We start from the raw sequence: 19,985 nt of genomic DNA on the forward strand, positions 1-19,985 counted from the left end.
GTAAAAATTACATCATTTTCTTTACTAATGTAGTGAAGTAAAAGTAGATACCCCAAAAAACTACTTAAGTAGTACTTTAAAATGTTTTTTACTTAAGTGACATCCAGGCAACTTTGAGAAAAACACTTTATATCGGAGTTGGCTATGCATGTTCATGACATGAAGCTAGTAGCGTCTCTCTCCATTGAATACAGGCGGTTGACGTTAACAACCTCATCTAATATTTTAAAAAGGATTACAATAATGATATGTATCCACCAATCCAAAGAAAGAATAGGCGGGAGCTATAGTGCCACTTTGTGAACGGAGAGATTTATTACACTTTGTTATGGCGGAGAGATGTATCTTGTCAGTATATCCATAATCTTTGGCCAAAGCAAAGACTGTACAGTATGGCCACAGAGTTTCATTTGGCCAAAGCCTCTCAAATAAGCAATAAGACCCGAGGGGGTGTGGTATATGGCCAATATGCCACGGCTAAGGGCTGTTCTGGACACAGCCCTTAGCCGTGGTATATTGGCTATATACCACAAACCCCTGAGGTGCCTTATTGCTACTCTAAACTGGTTACCAACGCAATATAGAGCAGGAAAAACACATGTTTTATAGGGTCTGATATACCATGGCTGTCAGCCAATCAGTATTCAGGGTTCAAACCACCCAGTTTATAATGGCCAGTACATAGCATTATGTAATCCAGGGTTTATTGGCAGTATACCGTCAAGATATGACCATCGCTGGTCTTCACTGACCCCTGCTGTTAAACTCATCAACTGCACAGCCTCGCCTAAAATTCACGAAGCTGTCTTTGATGGCCCCTGTAGGACCCTTATCAGCAGAGATTTCGCAAATTCCCAGTGATTAATATTCTCATTAAATAAATCAATGAATGGGACAAATTATGACATGAATGTTTTATGATAAAGAATGTTCATTACAGATATGGAAGACGTAACAAAAATATGTCCATGCCATTCAAAAAGCAAGCTCGTGCGTGTTTAGTTAGGTGGCCAAGCTTTTTGCCATATTAAAATCCACTTGTGGCGACTGTGTTAGTGAATGACAGCTAGGCTAGCGACTAGATTCGACTCGGCAACTGCCTAGATTATCAATTTACTGTTGTTTAGACCATAATACCAATATCAAAATGTTTGAGGAGGCTAGTGAGGTGTTCGATAACATGTTTAAGACCTCTTTCCCCCTGACTTTCATTGTGTTTATCCCCGCGGTGCTGATTCTCGTCTCACCCCTTCCAGCCGAAGCGGCACATGAATTCACCGTGTACCGCATGCAGCAGTATGACCTGCAGGGACAACCGTACGGTAAGCATTTAAAAATTGTATTTTGTGCAATTATTGAATGGAAATGCAGTCCTGTAGTTGGCTACCACGATATAAGGCATAGCTCTTTCACTAAGTAAACGCTCTCTGTTATTGCACAGTCCTAGCTAGCTAACGTTAGCGCGCTAGCTAACCAGTGTGTCAATGTGTTATTGGGGCCCGCAATTCGGGACATCCCATAGGTTCCTGCATGTGGGCGCAGCTGGAGGAACATCACCTTCCTAGCAAGCCATCTTCATATGCTTGTGACACTTGATTTTTCTGGATTTCCCAAGATTGTCTATACAATTCAAATATGGGTCAAATGGGAAATAAGTGTTATTTTAGGATATGCCATGATTCATGGCATTCATGGCATAACTGAAAATGGATGTGTAATCTGTTGATGCGTTGGATAGCAGATGTAACAGATGTACTACCTCTCAAACTTTCTGGAAGTGGGGCAACGATATTTGGCTTTCCCATGGCTCTGAACACCACTGGGGTCATTACAATATTCTAACCTCGGACTGTGACCCCTTTGGTCACTTTATTTGTCCTGTGATCAGTTACAATGACGTTTTTATTTGACCTTTATGTAACTAGGCAAGTCAGTTAATAACAAATTCTTATTTTCAATGACGGCCTGGGTTCTGCCTTTTCAGGGGCAGAACAACAGTTTTGTACCTTGTCAGCTCGGGGATTTGAACTTGCAACCTTCTGGTTACTAGTCCAACGCTCTAACCACTAGGCTACGTTACGCTCATTACTGTAGTACTACAAATATTTGTACTACTCTCTTCACAGACCATAGGGCCATTTGCATTGATGTCAAAATATTTGGTAGAGCATCCTACTGGTAGCTAAATAGCTCCTTATTAAATAATGATATGGTTAAGTTTGAGGTTAAAGTTCTTCTCTCACACTTTTGGGAAAGGGTTTGTAAATCTTATTGCAAGAACTGGGAGCTCTTTAAATTTGAAGTGGCCAAAGACCTCCATAAAATATGGTAGTCATCTTGCTAAGACCAGAAGAGCGGAGGAGGAGAAGGTGATCATTAAGGTAACTTCCCTTTCTCAGAGGTCCCCAGCCGACCTCTCGGGGGAGGAACAAAATAAACTGGATAATACAGTGCCTTGCAAAAGTATTCACCCCCTCGCCATTTTTCCTTTTGTTGCATTACAACCTGTAATTTAAATATATTTTTATTTCGATTTCATGTGATGGACATACACAAAATATTCCAAATTGGTGAACTGAAATGAAAAAAATAACTTCAAAATTCTAAAAAATAAAAAACGGAAAGTGGTGCATGCATATGTTTTCACCCCCTTTGCTATGAAGCCCCTAAATAAGATCTGGTGCAACCAATTACATTCAGAAGTTACATAATTAATTAAATAAAGTCCACCTGTATGCAATCTAAGTGTCACATTATCTCAGTATATATACATACACCTGTTCTGAAAGTCCCCAGGGTCTGCAACATGATGGATGGCGCTAAATACAGGGAAATTCTTGAGGGAAACCTCTTCCAAAGATTTGAGACTGGGACAGGTTCACCTTCCAGCAGGACAATGACCCTAAGCATACTGCTTTAGCAACACTCAAGTGGTTTAAGGGGAAACATTTAAATGTCTTGGAATGGCCTAGTCAAAGCCCAGACCTCAATCCAATTGAGAGTCTGTGGTACGACTTAAAGATTGCTGTACACCAGCGGAACCCATCCAACTTGAAGGAGCTGGAGAAGTTTTGCCTTGAAGAATGGGCAAAAATCCCTGTGGCTAGATGTGCCAAGCTTATAGAGACATCCCAAGAGACTTAGAGTTGTAATTGCTGCAAAAGTTGGCTCTACAAAGTATTGACTTTGGGTGGGTGAATAGTTATGCACGCTCAAGTTCTTTTTTTTCTGTCTTATTGTTTGTTTTACAATAAAAAATATTTAGCATCTTCAAAGTGGTAGGCATGTTGTGTAAATCAAATGATACAACCCCCCCCCAAAAATCAATTTTAATTCCAGGTTGTAAGGCAACAAAATAAGGAAAATGCCAAGGGGGGATGAATACTTTCGCAAGGCACAGTATAAATAGATTGAAATAAACTGGATTTTATATATATATATCTATATATATATATATATATATCTATACTACCGTTCAAAAGTGTTGGGTCACTTAAAAATGTCCTTGTTTTTGAAAGAAATAACATAATTATCAGCAACCATCACTCCTGTGTTCCAATGGCACGTTGTGTTAGCTAATCCAAGTTTATCATTTTAAAAGGCTGATTGGTCATTAGAAAACCCTTTTGAAATTATGTTAGTACAGCTAAAAACTGTTCTTCTGATTAAAGAAGCAATAAACTGGCCTTCTTTAGACTAGTTGAGTATCTGGAGCATCAGCATTCATGGGTTCGATTACAGTCTCAAAATGGCCAGAAACAAAGACCTTTCTTCTGAAACTCGTCAGTCTATTCTTGTGCTGAGAAATGAAGGCTATTCCATGCTCTCGCCAAGAAACTGAAGTTGCCAAGAAACTGAAGATCTCGTACAATGCTGTGTACTACTAATGTGTAATAATGTGTACTACTCCCTTCACAGAACAACGCAAATGGACTCTAACCAGAATAGAAAGAGTGGGAGGCCCAGGTGCACAACTGAGCAAGAGGACAAGTACATTAGTGTTTAGTTTGAGAAACAGATGCCTCACAAGTCCTCAACTGGCAGCTTCATTAAATAGTACCTGCAAAACACCAGTCTCAACTTCAAAAGTGAAGAGGTGACTCTGGGATGCTAGCCTTCAAGTTATTTTCTGAACAAGTAGCTCCCTTCCTACTTGAAGTCTTTTTAGAGAGTATTAAAAACGATGCTCTCCCTCCTACAATGAGTCAGGGATTAATAACACTGATACCTAAGCCTAAAAAAGAAGTGCTGCTCATAACTGGCATCCAGTTTGTGTTCTTAATAATGACTAAGATATTAGCCTTACTATTTGCAAAAATAATTAAAGAAGTCCTGGATGCAATCATTGATGAAACAGTCTTGCCTTATGATGAACAGACATATTTCTAACAATATCAGACTAGTATTAGATAGATTTGACTACTCAGACCTAATAACTGAGGATAACTTCATATTTTTAAAAGATTTTTATAAAGCATTTGACACAGTAGAGCATCAGTTCCTCTTCCACTCCCTTGAGACTTGGTTTTGGGGATTTTTTCTGTAAGGCTATTAAGACTCTATACAAATGGAAATATATCTCTAAAACTGAAACATGGCACCTCGATTTGAGTTAAAGAGCGGAATTAGGCAAGGTTATCCTGTCTTACTGTATCTGTTTTTATTAATCACCCAACTTCTTACAAAATAATTTCTAGTGATAAACCAATATGACATTTTTGGCTGATACTGATATCCAATATTTTCCTTGACAAAAAAAAACGATACCGATATTTAAAATTTTAGGGGCCTTTTAAGCATTCTAGTACAGTTAAATAGTTAACACACACACATGGACGCAGGGTCTAAGGCGCTGGATCTCAGTGCAAGAGGCATCACTACAGTCCCTGGTTCGAATCCAAGCTGTAACACATCCGGCCGTGATTGGGAGGCCCATAGGGCGGCGAACAATTTGCCCAGCATTGCCTGGGCCGTCATTGTAAATAAGAACTTGTTCTTAACTGACTTGCCTTGTTAAATAAAGGTTACACACACACACCACACTGACCAAAACTTTATTTTGTTGGTATTTACGTATGTCCCCATTTATCAGTAAAACATAATCAAAACCTATTTCTTTCACTTACTTGCTGTGCTGTTCAGTCGTTTCATTCTCAACCAGGATGGATTTCTGTGTTCAGACCTGTGTTCATTTTCTATAATGCCTGCTACAATAAGTGAATGTCCATTATGATTGGTTCATCTTAAATTTGTAACAAAAAGGGCATTTTCATAGACGTGAAAGCCAGATCAGTGATTATTGCGGAAAAAAACAGCTTCAACTATTTTGATTACATTTTTAGTGGGTTTTATGGTTGTGGAAGGCTTATATTTAGCCTATGTATAATTTCACAAGCCCTGAATTCATTAGATTTTTGCTGACTGTTTGAAATGCAGTGTATTTGACCTTTTTTAATTGTACAACAAAGCTTAGTTATAGAACAGTGATGCAAAAATATATCCAGTTTCCATGTGGTATTTGAGTTGTGGTAGTATCAACAGCGTGTACATGTTACGTTTTTCTTCCGTCGAAGGAGAGGCGGACCAAAATGCAGCGTGGTTATTCTGATACATCTTTAATAAAGATGAAAACGAACAATACAAAAACAATAAACGTAACGTGAAAACCTAAACAGCCTATACTGGTGCAAACTAACACAGAGACAGGAACAATCACCCATGAAACACTCAAAGAATATGGCTGCCTAAATATGGTTCCCAATCAGAGACAACGATAAACACCTGCCTCTGATTGAGAACCACTCCAGACAGCCATAGACTATTCTAGATAACCCCACTATACCACAATCCCAATACCTACGAAAACCCCAATACAAAACACACCACATAATAAACCCATGTCACACCCTGGCCTGACCAAATTAATAAAGAAAACACAAAATACTAAGACCAGGGTGTGACAGTACAACCTGATTTCCCGCCTAATCAATATGAGTGATTTATTACCACTTGTCAAAACAACAGGGTTTTTGGTGCGGGTGCAGTGAACAAGCTGCTTTAAAAAATATTCCAAGTAATATGATTACTATTGTTGCATATGTGTGTGTAGATGGTACATTTTATGTTTTGAATTTTCACTATGACAAACTGTTTCTTGTTGTTGATTTGGACTCGTCAAAACTGTGTTTTGACATTAGGCTATTTATCAAAATGCTTTGTGAACAGGAAACAGTGGCGGCATAATTTTCAACTTAAGTTTTAGGAATATAAATTTAACTTTCAACATTCATTTCCAGTGGTGTTGTACTTAATCAGGTATAAACTTCTGAAGGATAAAAAAAAAAGGTGCTGTGATTGATATGTTTTGATGAAATACCAGAAATCACAAAAACGAGTTTGCCCTGCCTAATAGTCTACTACTACAGCATAGCATCAATGGTGTTTCCACACATCCCTCCCCAACTGATCGGATCCCACTTGTGATTCCCAGGGACCAGGAATGCCATATTGAACACAGAAGCGCGCACTGTGGAGGCGGAAGTGCTAAGCCGCCGCTGTGTCATCATGCGGCTGGTGGACTTCTCCTATGAGAGATACCAGAAAGCCCTGCGCCAGTCCGCTGGGGCTGTGGTCATCATTCTCCCCAAGAATATGTCCACCATGCCGCAGGACATAGTACAGGTAATAATGCATTATAATGCCTTATGAGTGGGTTTTATGGCCGTTTATCAAATCAAGAGGCAAGGTCCTGAGTTGCTTTTAAAGCTAGAGCTCCTTTGGTGTTCTTGTAAAGTTTGTTTCTGTTACACTCAAGGAAAACTGTCAGTCACAACACTCCCTCCAGTTGTAACTCAAAGCAAAACTTGAAAAACTAGACTTGTTGGAGTGAAGTAGGCCAAAGTGTCCAAATGTTATGCTGTTTCACATTCACACTGTTTCCCTGGTAGTGTTGTTGTCTTGTGAATGATAACCCGGCATTCCTTATTCCTCTACGTTGTAGCAGTTCATGGAGCTGGAGCCAGAGATGCTGGCCACAGAGACCATTGTTCCGGTTTACTTTGCTCTGGAGGATGATGAGCTGCTCTCCATCTACACACAGACCCTCACCTCCTCCTCCTCCCAGGGCTCCTCCTCTGCAGCTGAAGGTGCAGGACATTTAAAAATGTTGTGTTGAAAACTGTCGGTCGAAACGCTGTCAGAGGAAATTCTTTCCAGTGAAATTCTTTTGAGGTATTTTATGACCCCTTTTCCCCCATGTCTTCACAGTGCTGATCCACACAGCCACAGCAAATGGCTTTCAGATGGTGACGAGTGGGGCTCAGAGCAAGGCAGTGAGTGACTGGGCCATCACCAGTCTAGAGGTGAGAATCATTATGGTTAAACCACTATCCTTTATCTGTTTAATTCTTTATGTAATCCAGACATCCACGGTTCTGTTAATGGGTGACATATTTAAATGATATTAGGCTACCAGTGAAGCAGTACTCACATTAACACACTGCTCACACTTAAGGTGTTAAGTGATTTAGAAGCAAATAACGTGTTAGTTTTCTTAACCTTGTGTCATTCTTGGGTCTATATGATATTCTAGACTGTGTGTGTGTGTGTGTTGAACTAAGGTAGGTGTCAAACCCAGGGGAATAATGGATTTAGCCCTGTAGTAGGAGATTAGGGGACTCCAGTAGATTTCCTGAGGCCTCGTGTTCCTTTCTACCTAATGCATACGGCCACCAGTCTATGGCATTGTTTCACATAATGGGTTTAAATCCTTGTGGTAGCATTCCATGCCTGTCTTTATTGATGTCTGAAGTCTCATACCCTTGGCTACATACTTTGCTGTCATCTTATATGAAAGTAAATGTAGTATTCTACGAGGATCCACATTAGCTGTTGCTAAAGCAGCAGCTACTCTTCCTGGAGTCCACATGAAACCTGTAACACAGAACATTAACATATTATTGTTTCGAGATGTTATAGAACTGATCTACAATATACTTGTGTCCTCTCCTAGGGGCGACTGGCTGGAACTGGGGGAGAGGACCTGCCCACCATTGTCCTGGTGGCTCACTATGATTCCTTTGGTGTCGCTCCGGTACACCCAGCTCTCCTTTAATACACCTCAATATATTCTATGATATGCTATATTTATAATATTTTTTACTGTATGATAGTTATATTAATTTATGTTGCAGAATTCTCCTCCACCAGAAGATGCTAATTAAATGTGTTGACTTTGTTGTTGTTCTGTCCAGTGGCTGTCCTATGGAGCAGACTCTAACGGCAGTGGGGTGTCTATGCTGCTGGAGTTAGCCAGGCTCTTCTCCAGACTCTACACCTACAAGAGGACACACGCTGGGTGAGCAACACAGGTCCACAGCTCCTCAGAGAAATCAGGCTTATTACAATGCTATCCACACGTTTCTTTCCTTGTGCCTAAGCATTCCACACCCTTTAGGAAAATCGCACTCCACATGTAAAACTCAAAACTAAAATAATATGTCTCTGACAGTGGTCAGAAAACAACAGCTCTTCCTGTGTTCACAAAAGTACTTCGCTTTTAAGAGTCGATTAGGTTTAGTAATGGAGTAGAAAGGATGTGGTTCTTAGAAGATATCTGTCTATTCCTAGACGAAGTGTACTCTGGAGTGTGAGTGCTGTTTGAGACGAGGGGCCACGTTAGTGTAAATGTGTTGGCGTAATGGCACACTGGCTGTTCTCCATGGTGTTAGGTGAGCTCTTGTGTTGGCGTATTCTCCATGCTGACCGAATTAAAATGCTAACCAGTAACCACTGGTAACTTTGCATATGGTCTGTTTGCGTGTCACTAGTAAAAAGGAACAAGACTGCACAAAGCCCCTCCTACATAGAGAGAGCAGGGGAGAAAGGTGCAGTCGTTCAGGACGCAAAAGTACAGTGTTATGTGTTGCAGAGAAATTGCAGATTACGTGACCTCTATTCAGAGACACATTTTAACTGAGTGTAGCCTTTCCCCTATGATATTATACAGTATGTTTTGACATTCGCTTTCCCAACATGTACAGTGCTTTAAGAAGGTATTCATACCCCTTGACTTTTTACAAATGTTGTTGTGTTACAGCCTGAATTTAAAATGGATGAAATTGAGATTTGATTGTCACTGGCCTACACACAATACCCCATAATGTCAAAGAGGAATTGTTTTTCTACATTTCTACAAGTTAATTACAAATGAAAAGCTGAAATGCCTTGAGTCAGTAAGTATTCAACTCCTTTGTTATGTCAAGCCTAAATAAGTTCAGGAGTAAACATTTGCTTAACAAGTCACAATATATTGCATGGACTCACTCTGTGTGTAATAATAGTGTTTAAGATGATTTTTGAATGACTACTTCATTTCTGCATAGAATTATATATACGGTCTCTCAGTCGAGCATTGAATTTCAACCAGAGATTCAATCACAAAGACCAGGGAGGTTTTCCAATGCCTCGCAAAGAAGGGAAGCTATTGGTAGTTGGGTTAAAAAAAAATGCTGACATTGAATATCTCTTTGAGCTTGTTGGAGTTATTAATGACACTTTGGATGGTGTACACCCAGTCACTACAAAGATGCAGGCATCCTTCCTAACTCAGTTGCCGGAGAGGAACGAAATCGCTCAGGGATTTCACCATGAGGCCAATGGTGACTTTGAAACAGTTCGAGTTTAATGGCTGTGATAGGAGATAACAACTGAGGATGGATCAACAACATTGTAGTTACTCCACAATACTAACCTAATTGACAGAGGGAGAAGAACGAAGCCTGTACAGAATAAAAATATTCCAAAACATGCATCCTGTTTGCGACAAGGCCCTAAAGTAATACAGCAGAAAATGTGGCACAGCAATTCACTTTTTGTCCAAACTACAATGTGTTTTGTTTGGGAAAATCGAATACAACACATTAATGAGTGCCACTCTCCATATGTTCAAGCATAGTGGCGGCAGCATCATGTTATGGGTATGTATTTAATCGTTAAGGACTGGGGAGTTTTTCAGGATTAAAAATTAACCGAATGAAGCTAAGCGCAGGCAAAATCCTAGAGGAAAATCTGGTGAATTCACCTTTCAGCAGGACAATAACGTAAAACACAAGGCCAAATCTACAGTGAAGTTGCTTACCAGGAAGATAGTGAATGTTCCTGAGTGGCCATGTTTCAGTTTTGACTTAAATCTAATTTAAAATCTATGGCAAGACCTGAAAATGGTTGTCTACAACAACCCGTTTGACAGACCTTGAAGAACTTTAAAAAGAATAATGGGCAAATGTTGCACAATCCAGGTGTGTAAAGCTCTTAGAGACTTACCCAGAAAGACTCTCAGCTGTAATCACTGTGACTCGGTGTGAATACTTACAGTACCAGTGAAAAGTTGACACTCCTACTCATTCCAGGGTTTTTCTTTATTTTGACTATTTTCTACATTGTAGATTAATAGTGAAGAAATAAAAACTATGAAATAACACATGGAATCATGTAGTAACCAAAAAAGTGTTAAACAAATCAAAATATATTTTTGATTCTTAATACAAAAGGAACATCTGAGCTATCTTTGTTGCAGACGCATGGTAACAGTTGAATAAGATGAAGAAGAAAAAAGAAACCTGCACACTGCTCTTGATAGTGTCACTGCTCTTTAATGAGCTTTAAGTATCGGCCTTAAGGCCTTCATCAGAAGCTCTGAGCAGTGATACTATCGAGCTGTGTGCAGGTTCTTTTTTCTCATATTTTAGATTGTTCAAAGTAGCCATCCTTTTCCTTGATGACAGCTTTGCACACACTTGGCATTCTCTCAACCAGCTTCACCTGGAATGCTTTTCCAACGGTCTTGAAGCAGTTCCCACATATGCTGAGCACTTGTTGGCTGCTTTTCCTTCACTCGGTCCAATTCATCCCAAACCATCTCAATTGGGTTGAGGTTGGGTGATTGTGGAGGCCAGGTCATCTGATGCAGCACTCCATCACTCTCCTTCTTTCTCAAATAGCCCTTACACAGCCTGGAGATGTGTTGGGTCATTGTCCTGTTGAAAAGCAAATGATAGTCCCACTAAGCACAAACCAGATGGGATGATGTATCACTGCAGAATGCTGTGGTAGCCATGCTGTTGAAGTGTGCCTTGAATTCTAGATAAATCAGTGTCACCAGCAAAGCACCCCAACACCATCACACCTCCCCCTCCATGCTTCACGGTGAGAAACACATGTGGAGATCATCCGTTCACCTAACCTGTTTCTCACAGACACATGGTGGTTGGAACCAAAAATCTCAAATTAGGACTCATCAGACCAAAGCACAGTCTAATGTCCATTACTCGTGTTTCTTGGCCCAAGCAAGTCTCTTCTTATTATTGGTGTCCTTTAGTGGTGGTTTCTTTGCAGCAATTTGACCATGAAGGCCTGATTTACGCAGTCTCCTCTGAGCAGTTGATGTTGAGATGTGTCTGTAATGAACTTATCCTCTGCAGCAGAGGTGACTCTGGGTCTTCCATTCCTGTGACGGTCCTCATGAGAGCCAGTTTCATCATAGCGCTTGATGGTTTTTGCGACCGCAGTTGAAGAAACTTTCAAAGTTCTTGACATTTTCCATATTGACTGACCTTCATGTCTGTAAGTAATGATGGAATGTCTTTTCTCGTTGCTTATTAGAGCTGTTCTTGCCATAATATGGACTTGGTCTTTTACCAAATAGGGCTATCTTCTGTATACCACGCCTACCTTGTCACAACACAACTGATTGGCTCAAATGCGTTAAGAAGGAAAGAAATTCCACAAATGAACTTTTAACAAGGCACACCTGTTAATTGAATTGCATTCCAGGTAGACCGCTGCTCCCAAGTGCATCTCAGTGCAAGAGGCATCACTACAGTACCTGATTCGAATCCAGGCTGAATCACGTCCGGCCGTGATTAAGAGTCCATAGGGCACAATTGGCCCAGCGTCGTCCGGGGTAGGCCGTCATTGTAAATAAGAATTTGTTCTTAAATGACTTGCCTAGTTAAATAAAGTTTCAATTAAAAAATGATGCTGATTGAGAGAATGCCAAGAGTGTGCAAAGCTGTCATCAAGGCAAAGGGTGGCTACTTTGAAGAATCTGAAATATAACATATATTTTGATTTGTTTAACACTTTTTTGGTTACTACATGATCCCATATGTGTTGATGTCTTCACTATTATTCTACAATGTAAAAAATAAAGAAAAACCCTGGAATGAGTAGGTGTGTCAACGTTTGACTGGTACTGTATGTAAATTTGATATTTCTGTGTTTTCTTTCGATACATTTGCTAAAATTACACTGTCATTATGGGGTGTTGTGTGTAGATGGGTGGGGGAAAAAAACATATTTAATTCTTTTTTGAAATCAGGCTGTAACACAACAAAATGTGGAATAAGTCGAGGGGTGTGAATATCCACATTGATAAGAATGTCCTCTCCTGTCGTTTCTAACACACCTGCTGTCTTCTTAGATACAACCTGCTTTTCTTTGTCTCTGGAGGAGGGAAGTTCAACTACCAAGGCACCAAGCGCTGGCTGGAGGACAACCTGGACCATACAGGTACACTAAGCTCACATGAGGCTGTAGACTCGGTTACAGGATGGCTATTTTGATTGCTACAGTGGAACACAGAAGGACATCTGTACAATACACACTGGAAATGAAATGGAATGAAACATGAACCCAGCCACACGTGTTATTAAATGGAGGTCATGCGTGCAAAACAATGGGCATGCATGAATCATGGAAATGTATATTTGGTTAGATATGGCAGTGTAAACAGTCTCTCTTCCTTTCTCCCTGTATCTCTATCCTGTCCTCCCTCTCTGCAGACTCTAGTCTGTTGCAGGACAATGTGGCGTTTGTGTTGTGTCTGGACACCCTGGGGAACGGGGACAGTCTGCACCTTCACGTGTCCAAACCCCCTAAAGAGGGAACCGCCCAGTATGCCCTTCTCAAAGAGCTGGAGACTGTAAGGACCATCACACCAACCACATACGTTTCATAGATAATAACTGTTTTTGTAGAATTGTTTGTATATATGGAGGTCATGCAACCTTTACCACACCCCCTCCTGCCTTATTGCTTAATTATACATCTGTGAATAACATATATGTTATTCACAGGAGGGGGTGTGGTATATGGCCAATATAGTATATGGGTGGCAGGGTAGCCTAGTGGTTAGAGCATTGGACTAGTAACTGAAAGGTTGCAAGTTCAAATCCCCGAGCTGAACAGGCAGTTAACCCACTGTTCCTAGGCCGTCATTGAAAATAATATTTTTTTCTTTACTGACTTGCCTAGTTAAATAAAGGTCAAATAAATAAATAAAAATATATACCACAGCTAGGGGATGTTCTTACACACGATGCAACAAGGAATGCCTGGATACAGCCCTTAGCCGTGGTATATTGGCCATATACCACAACCCCCCCCCCCCCCGAGGTGCCTTATTGCTATTATAAAGTGCATACCAACACTATTAGAGCAGTAAAAATAAGTGTTTTGTCATACCTGTGTTATACTGTCTGATATACCACGGCTGTCAGCCAATCAGCATTCAGAGCTCGAACCGCCCAGTTTATAATGATATATATATATATATATATTGATCACTCGTAGCACATTACATTTACACTCAAAGTTCCATACCTTAAGTTTTTTGTCCTTCTAAACCCTGTCCCCTAGGTGGCATCCAACCAGTACCCAGAGGTCAAGTTCTCAATGGTGCACAAGAAGATAAACCTGGCGGACGACACACTGGCGTGGGAACACGAGCGCTTCGGGATCCGCCGGCTGCCGGCCTTCACGCTGTCCCACCTCAACAGCCATCGCGAGGTGCAGCGCTCCAGCATCATGGACGTGCGGTCAGTGTCTTCTGAACATGGAGCGGGAGAGCCCCCTGCTGGGTGGGTTTATTACTGCAGTCCGACTAAGAGACCGAGCATCCAAACCCCCCCATCCACAACCCCCAACCCCTGCCTAGGCCCAGCTCACCTTTCACACCTCATTCAAATAATCAACTGCTCATTAGGATCTATTGAATCAGGTGTGTAAGTGCTAGGCTTGAACGAAAGCCTGCACACATTGCTGCCTTTGTGACTTAGATCAGAGAGTAGATGTGGGACTTTTTTTGTAGATCTGTCTCACAGCAAGGTGGAGTTAGTACCAGGTTGCTTAAAATCTGATGAAGTGATGTTGCTTGCCGGAGTATGAACTGTTACTAATACTGTGTTTAGTTTTATTGTTAGCAGTCCCTCAAGGAGATGGGAACATGGCTTGCTGGCCCCTGGAATAAAATAAAAGGTTGAGAAACACTGGGCTACCGGGTTGATTTGGGATTGTGCCCCTTCGTCCCGCTGTAGTGAACCGTCTGTCCTCCCAACCTCCTCATTGCCACCACCCCTCCACCCCACCTCCCCGCCCAGTGTAGTGGACTGTCTGTGCTCCCCTCACATTCTCCATCTGTGTGTTGCAGAGTTGAGCTGCTCTTGATTGCTGGATAATTGAACTGTGAATTTGAACTGTGATTTACTGTTACAGACCTCATGTGGATCTGAGAAAGCTCAGCAGGAACACAAAGCTGATTGCAGAGTCGCTGGCCAGAGTCATCTACAACCTCACGGAGAAGGTAAAGATATGTAGAACATGTCAGCGTCACCATACACGTTTTCAATAATGAAAGCCACGTCATGAAAGTCGATGGACGTTTTTCATGTTGCTTTCGATATTTATACTGAACAAAAACATGCAACAATTTCAAAGATTTTACTTGGTCACTGGTCATATAAGGAACTCAGTCAGATGAAATAAAATTCATTAGGCCCTAATCTATGGATTTCAAATGGCTAGGCAGGGGTGCAGCCATGGGAGTCGAGGGCTCCCGAGTGGCGCAGCAGTCTAAGGCACTGCATCTCATTGATAGAGGCATCACTACAGACCCTGGTTCGATTCCGGGCTGTATCACAACCGGCCGTGATTAGGAGACCAATAGGGAAGCGCACAATTGGCCCAGCGTCGTCCGGGTTTGGCCGGGGTAGGCCGTCATTGTAAATAAGAATTTGTTCTTAACTGACTTGCCTAGTTAAATAAAGGCCCACCCACTGGCGACCCAGGCCCAGCCAATCAGAATGAGTTTTTCCTTACAAAAGGGCTTTATTACAGACAGAAATACTCCTCAGCACCCCCCCACCCCCCCTCAGATGATCCTGCAGGTGACTGAGCTGGATGTGGAGGTCCTGGGCTGGTGTGGTTACAAGGGGTCTGCAGTTGTGAGGCCAGTTTGACGTACTGCCAAATTCTCTAAAACGTTAGAGGCATGTTAGGGTTGAGAAATTAACCTTAAATTCTCTAGCAACAGCTCTGGTGGACATTCCTGCAGTCAGCATGCCATTTGCACACTCCCTCAACTTGAGACATCTGTGGCATTGTGTGTTGTGTGACAAAACTGAACATTTTAAAGTGGCATTTTATTGTCCCCAGCACAATGTGCACCTGTGTAATGATCATGCTGTTTAATCAGCTTCTTGATATGCCACACCTGTCAGGTGGATTATCTTGGCGAGGGAGAAATGCTCACTAACAGGGATGTAAACCAATTTGTGCTCGAAATTTGAGAGAAGTATGCTTTTTGTGTGTATGGAACATTTCTGGGATCTTTTATTTCAGCTCATGATACATGGGACCAACACTTTACATGTTGCGTTTATATTTTTGTTCAGTGTGGTTTGCTCTTTGTCCTGCACATCAGGTTTGACCGCTCTCTCTCTCTCATGTGTCCAGGGTGCCCCAGGTGACCTACAGATTTTCACTGAACAAATGGTGAGTGATTGAATGTGGCTTGACCCTACTGTCCCCTCCCTGTGAGGCTCTGTCTGACATGACCTTAATCAAGCCTTTTTGAAAGGCTGCTATACACACCAGGACTTTGACCTGAGGCTTGGCCTGAGCAGTGGGCAACCAGTGGTCCTCTTAGGCTAGGCTAGTGTTAGTGTGTAGCTGTTATAGCATGGACAGTTAGTCGGGGTTACGATGTGTGTGTGTGCTTAACAAGACAAGTGCGTGTCAAGGTGTGTACTATACGCCACTGATTATGAGCGTGTGTGTCTGTGTGTGTTGCCTGCACGGCCAGCAGATGCAGGAGGAGCAGCTGTCGTCGGTGGTGGACTGGCTGACAGCCCAGCCGCGGGCTGCCCAGCTGGTGGACAAGGACAGCAGCGTGGTCAGCACCCTGGAGTACCACCTGGGACGGTACCTGAAGGACGTCCGCAGGCACTACGTCAAGGCTGACAAGAGGTGACCAGTCACTGACCTCTGCGTTACGGCTAATACAGGGTGTCAATGGTCTTCTTGACTGGCCACAGCTAGTGGTTCTGCCGTGTTTACCTTGGAGGAATCACAGAACTACTAAGAGTGCTCATGGTGGTCAAAAACTGTGACAGAATCACTCCTTTTATTGTACAAGATCAATTATAAGGATCAAATAGTCTGGGACGAATGTGATTTTTACACTATTTCTATTTACTGTTGTTCATTGAACAAATTACCTGTATGGTTTAGAAATGGATGATGTTACAGTGACAAATGCAATCTTTTTTCTCCCCCCCCCAGAGACCCAGAGTTTGTCTTCTACGATCAGCTCAAACAGACCATGAATGCTTACAGGTAGACGTTATGGCTGCTGAGCTGTAGTGCAATAGAGCAAAAGCCTATTGATTTTAATTTCAAACCTCTTCAGCTTGCTTTTGTATCTGTTTTTTTTCTTTCCCTTTTACACTTGTCATTTTATATATCCACTTTCCTAACAGGGTGAAACCAGCCATCTTTGACCTGCTTCTGGCATTCTGCATCGCAGCTTACCTCGGCGTGATATATCTGTCCATCCAGGTATGTATCGATACAACATCCGCATTCTGATGGCTACTAATGTTATTTTGGTGTATGGTCATTAGTCTGTTGACCTAGCCTAACCCTGCAACTCCTACCCCGGTCAGTGCTGTAAATCAGATGAATGCTTTCTTCTGAGTTCTGCTTACCTGGTTATTTAAGGGGTTAACAATGCCCAGCAAGCACATTTGGTTCCATGGAAGTTATGGAAACATACGTTTCCATTGGTTCTAGGAACAAAGCATTACGTTTCCTGACCGGTAACATTTGGCTGTTCTGGGCACGTTACTTTTTAGGTTGCAGGGAGGTTTTGAGAATGTTTTACTATGGTTCCCTGAAAATGGAAATTATAGGTAATTAAATAACGTTCTGAGAAATTGTTTCAATAAGACTTTTAATAACACTGCAAGCTTATTTTGGTATAACTTTTGAACTCCAAGCACAGATAAGACATATGGAAATATATTTGCTTAGGCATTAATCATGCAAACACATTTATTTTTGTGGCATGGCTTCAGGGAGATTCGAACCTATGATCTTCTGTTCTCTGTCCATGGAATTAGAGCACTGCGCAACCAAGATGGAGCTAGCTGTTCTTTTTTTGTGTATTTAAACAAACCCACTTCAAAGTGAAACAGCACTGGTTAAGATCAGGTGTGGCCAATTTGTGGGCATGGCCAACACACCTGACCACACTTAACAAGATAGAGGATAGAGTTTTGTTGACACTGAGAATGAAATGTATGGTCTTAACATTCTTAGAACGTTCTTTCAACGTTGTTTAATAGTAAGTACTGAAATTCCCACAGAAGAACGTTGTTTAACGTTCTCTGAACAATTTCAGAGCATTACTTTAAATAGAACCATGAGGAAACCTGTATCAAACGTTATGCTGAAGTATTGAAATTCCCACCTAAGAAACATGGTTCTGTGGTTAACGTTATGTGCTAGCTGGGTATCCTGCACCATTCCCAGAAGGTTGTGGAAAGGTTGTATGCAAAATAACCATAGGACTACGCTCTCACAAGCTCTTAAATATATGGTTCTCAGAACATTATGTGCTAGCTGGGTAATATCTTTCTCACATTTTTCTCTCTCTTCAGCACTTTGTGGTTCTCTACAGTGTGGTGCGCAGAATCACAACGCCCAAGACCAAGCAGCATTAAGACACACCTCTTCCTCATTCAGACTCCTCACTCACACCGACAACGAGCTCTAGCCAGTAACAAAACGGGGGCGGACCAAGCAGCTCATCTTTTTCTTTATTTTTTTACCACCCAATCTATGTCCTTTGTTCCTCTTTGGAAATGAAACGTGTTGAATAATTTCTCTCTGCCAAGTTTAGCCATCTAGTCAGTTCCTTCAATGGCTGTCAAGTCAGAATGCACTCTGGTCTTCCTGTCCCCGTGAAATCAGATGTCAAACATTTCCTCGTACGCCCAATCCCACATCAACTCCTAGTCCCTAAACCCTATTTTCCCATATGATCTGAGAGAATTTGATAGGTGTCAGAAATATGGTAATAGCGTTACCTTGTGCTCAGATAGGCTAGGTGACATTTTCACCAGTTTGCTTATACCTATCCAGTCCTCTCCATAAGGAGTGGGTACTAGGGGTTGATGTGAGATTGGACATTTCTATACCCACAGCTCACTCCTCAGTGCCCTATGGTGTGAATTTTGCCAAACTACAATGGGTCGTCTTCTTGGGCAGCTATGGAGTAGCATGAGTGTGCAGGAGTAGCAGTAAGACTTGGTAATATTGTTTGGATGGATGGTTGATATATTTGGTCACCCTGACTAGATTTATTTTTCTATAGGATTCATTTTTTTCTTTAACCCCAATGAACTAATTAAATAATGCTTTCAGAAAGTATTCATACACCTTGACTTATTCCACATTTTGTTGTTACAGTCTGAATTCAAAATTGATTAAATTGTTTTTTTTCTCACCCATCTACACACAATTCTCCATAATGACAAAGTGAAAAAAATGTTTTAACATTTTGTTGCAATTTTTTTGCACAACCCTGAGTCAGATGTTAGAATCACCTTAGACAGTGAATACAGCTGTCAGTTTTACACAGCTGGATTGTACAATATTTGCACATTACTCTTTATAAAATTCTTCAAGCTCTGTCAAGATGATTGTTGAACCTTACTAGACAGCGATTTTCAAGTCTTGCCATATATTTTCAAGACGACTTTAAGTCAAAACTGTAACTAGGCAACTCAGGAACATTCAATGTCGTCTTGATAAGCAACTCCAGTCTATATTTGGCCTTGTAACTCCCGGTGTCTGTTGGAAAGCAGACTGAACCAGGTTTTCTTCTAGGATTTAGTCTGTGCCTAGCTTTAGTCTGTTTATTTTTATCCCAAAAAAACTCCCTAGTCCTTGCGGATGACAAGCATACCCATAACATGATGCAGCCACCACCATGCTTGAAAATATGAAGTGGTACTCAGTGATGTGTTGGATTTGCCCCAAACAAAGCGCTTAGTTAATTTCTTTCTCACATTTTTTTGCAGTATTGGAGTATTTTTATTGTGTACAGTCTTCCTTCTATTCACTCTATCATTTAGATTAGTATTGTGGTGTAACTACAATGTTGTTGATCCATGCTCAGATGATCCATGCTCAGTTTTCTCCTATCACAGCCATTAAACTCTAACTGTTTTAAAGTCACCCTTGGCCTCGTGGTGAAATCCCTGAGCCGTTTGCTTCCTCCGGTAACTGAGTTAGAAAGGACGCTTTTATCTTTGTAGTGACTGGGTGTATTGATACACCATCCAAAGTGTAATAATTTCACTATGCTCAAAGGCAATGTCTGCTTTTTTATTTTTACCCCTAGGTGCCCTTTGCGAGGCCTTGGAAAGCCTCCCTGGCCTTTGTGGTTGAAATTCACTGCTCGACTGAGGGACCTTACATGTTAACCACTATTATTGCACACAGAGTGAATCCATGCAACTTATGTGACTTGTTAATAAGCACATTTTTACTCCTGAACTTATTTAGCCTTGCTATAACAAAGGGGTTGAATACTTACTGACTCAAGACATGACAGCTTTTCTTTTGTAATTAATTTGTAA

At 41.4% G+C, this 19,985-nt stretch overlaps 1 protein-coding gene across 4 annotated transcripts; it reads left to right on the plus strand.

Moving 5' to 3' along the window:
• The first annotated feature begins 1,014 nt into the window (after positions 1 to 1,014).
• Positions 1,015 to 19,581, plus strand: LOC139409098 (BOS complex subunit ncln-like). 4 transcript variants are annotated; one of them, XM_071153793.1, is made up of 15 exons: positions 1,015 to 1,322; positions 6,491 to 6,681; positions 7,001 to 7,145; positions 7,267 to 7,361; positions 8,012 to 8,092; positions 8,253 to 8,356; positions 12,482 to 12,570; positions 12,843 to 12,982; positions 13,699 to 13,919; positions 14,554 to 14,641; positions 15,793 to 15,831; positions 16,145 to 16,305; positions 16,621 to 16,674; positions 16,818 to 16,896; positions 18,000 to 19,581. In XM_071153793.1, exons 1-15 carry the CDS (start codon positions 1,148 to 1,150, stop codon positions 18,060 to 18,062), a joined length of 1,725 nt encoding a protein of 574 aa, XP_071009894.1. In that variant the 5' UTR covers positions 1,015 to 1,147; the 3' UTR covers positions 18,063 to 19,581. The 4 variants fall into 4 exon arrangements, with proteins under 4 accessions (XP_071009894.1, XP_071009896.1, XP_071009895.1 ...); XM_071153795.1 differs by having other exon boundaries at positions 1,027 to 1,322; positions 13,699 to 13,877; XM_071153794.1 differs by having other exon boundaries at positions 1,037 to 1,322; positions 13,699 to 13,877; positions 16,142 to 16,305.
• The last annotated feature ends 404 nt before the right edge of the window (positions 19,582 to 19,985 follow it).

Source organism: Oncorhynchus clarkii, chromosome 5, assembly GCF_045791955.1.
Source record: "Oncorhynchus clarkii lewisi isolate Uvic-CL-2024 chromosome 5, UVic_Ocla_1.0, whole genome shotgun sequence".
In the NCBI taxonomy this organism is placed as follows: Eukaryota; Metazoa; Chordata; class Actinopteri; order Salmoniformes; family Salmonidae; genus Oncorhynchus; species Oncorhynchus clarkii.

Excerpts from the sequence above, each read along its gene's own strand:
- LOC139409098 (XM_071153792.1), top strand. The coding sequence starts at position 1,148 with ATGTTTGAGGAGGCTAGTGAGGTGTTCGATAACATGTTTAAGACCTCT. Across the intron at positions 1,323-6,490 it reads CCTGCAGGGACAACCGTACG|GGACCAGGAATGCCATATTG; the intron begins GTAAGCATTTAA and ends TGTGATTCCCAG. Across the intron at positions 7,362-8,011 it reads GGGCCATCACCAGTCTAGAG|GGGCGACTGGCTGGAACTGG; the intron begins GTGAGAATCATT and ends GTCCTCTCCTAG.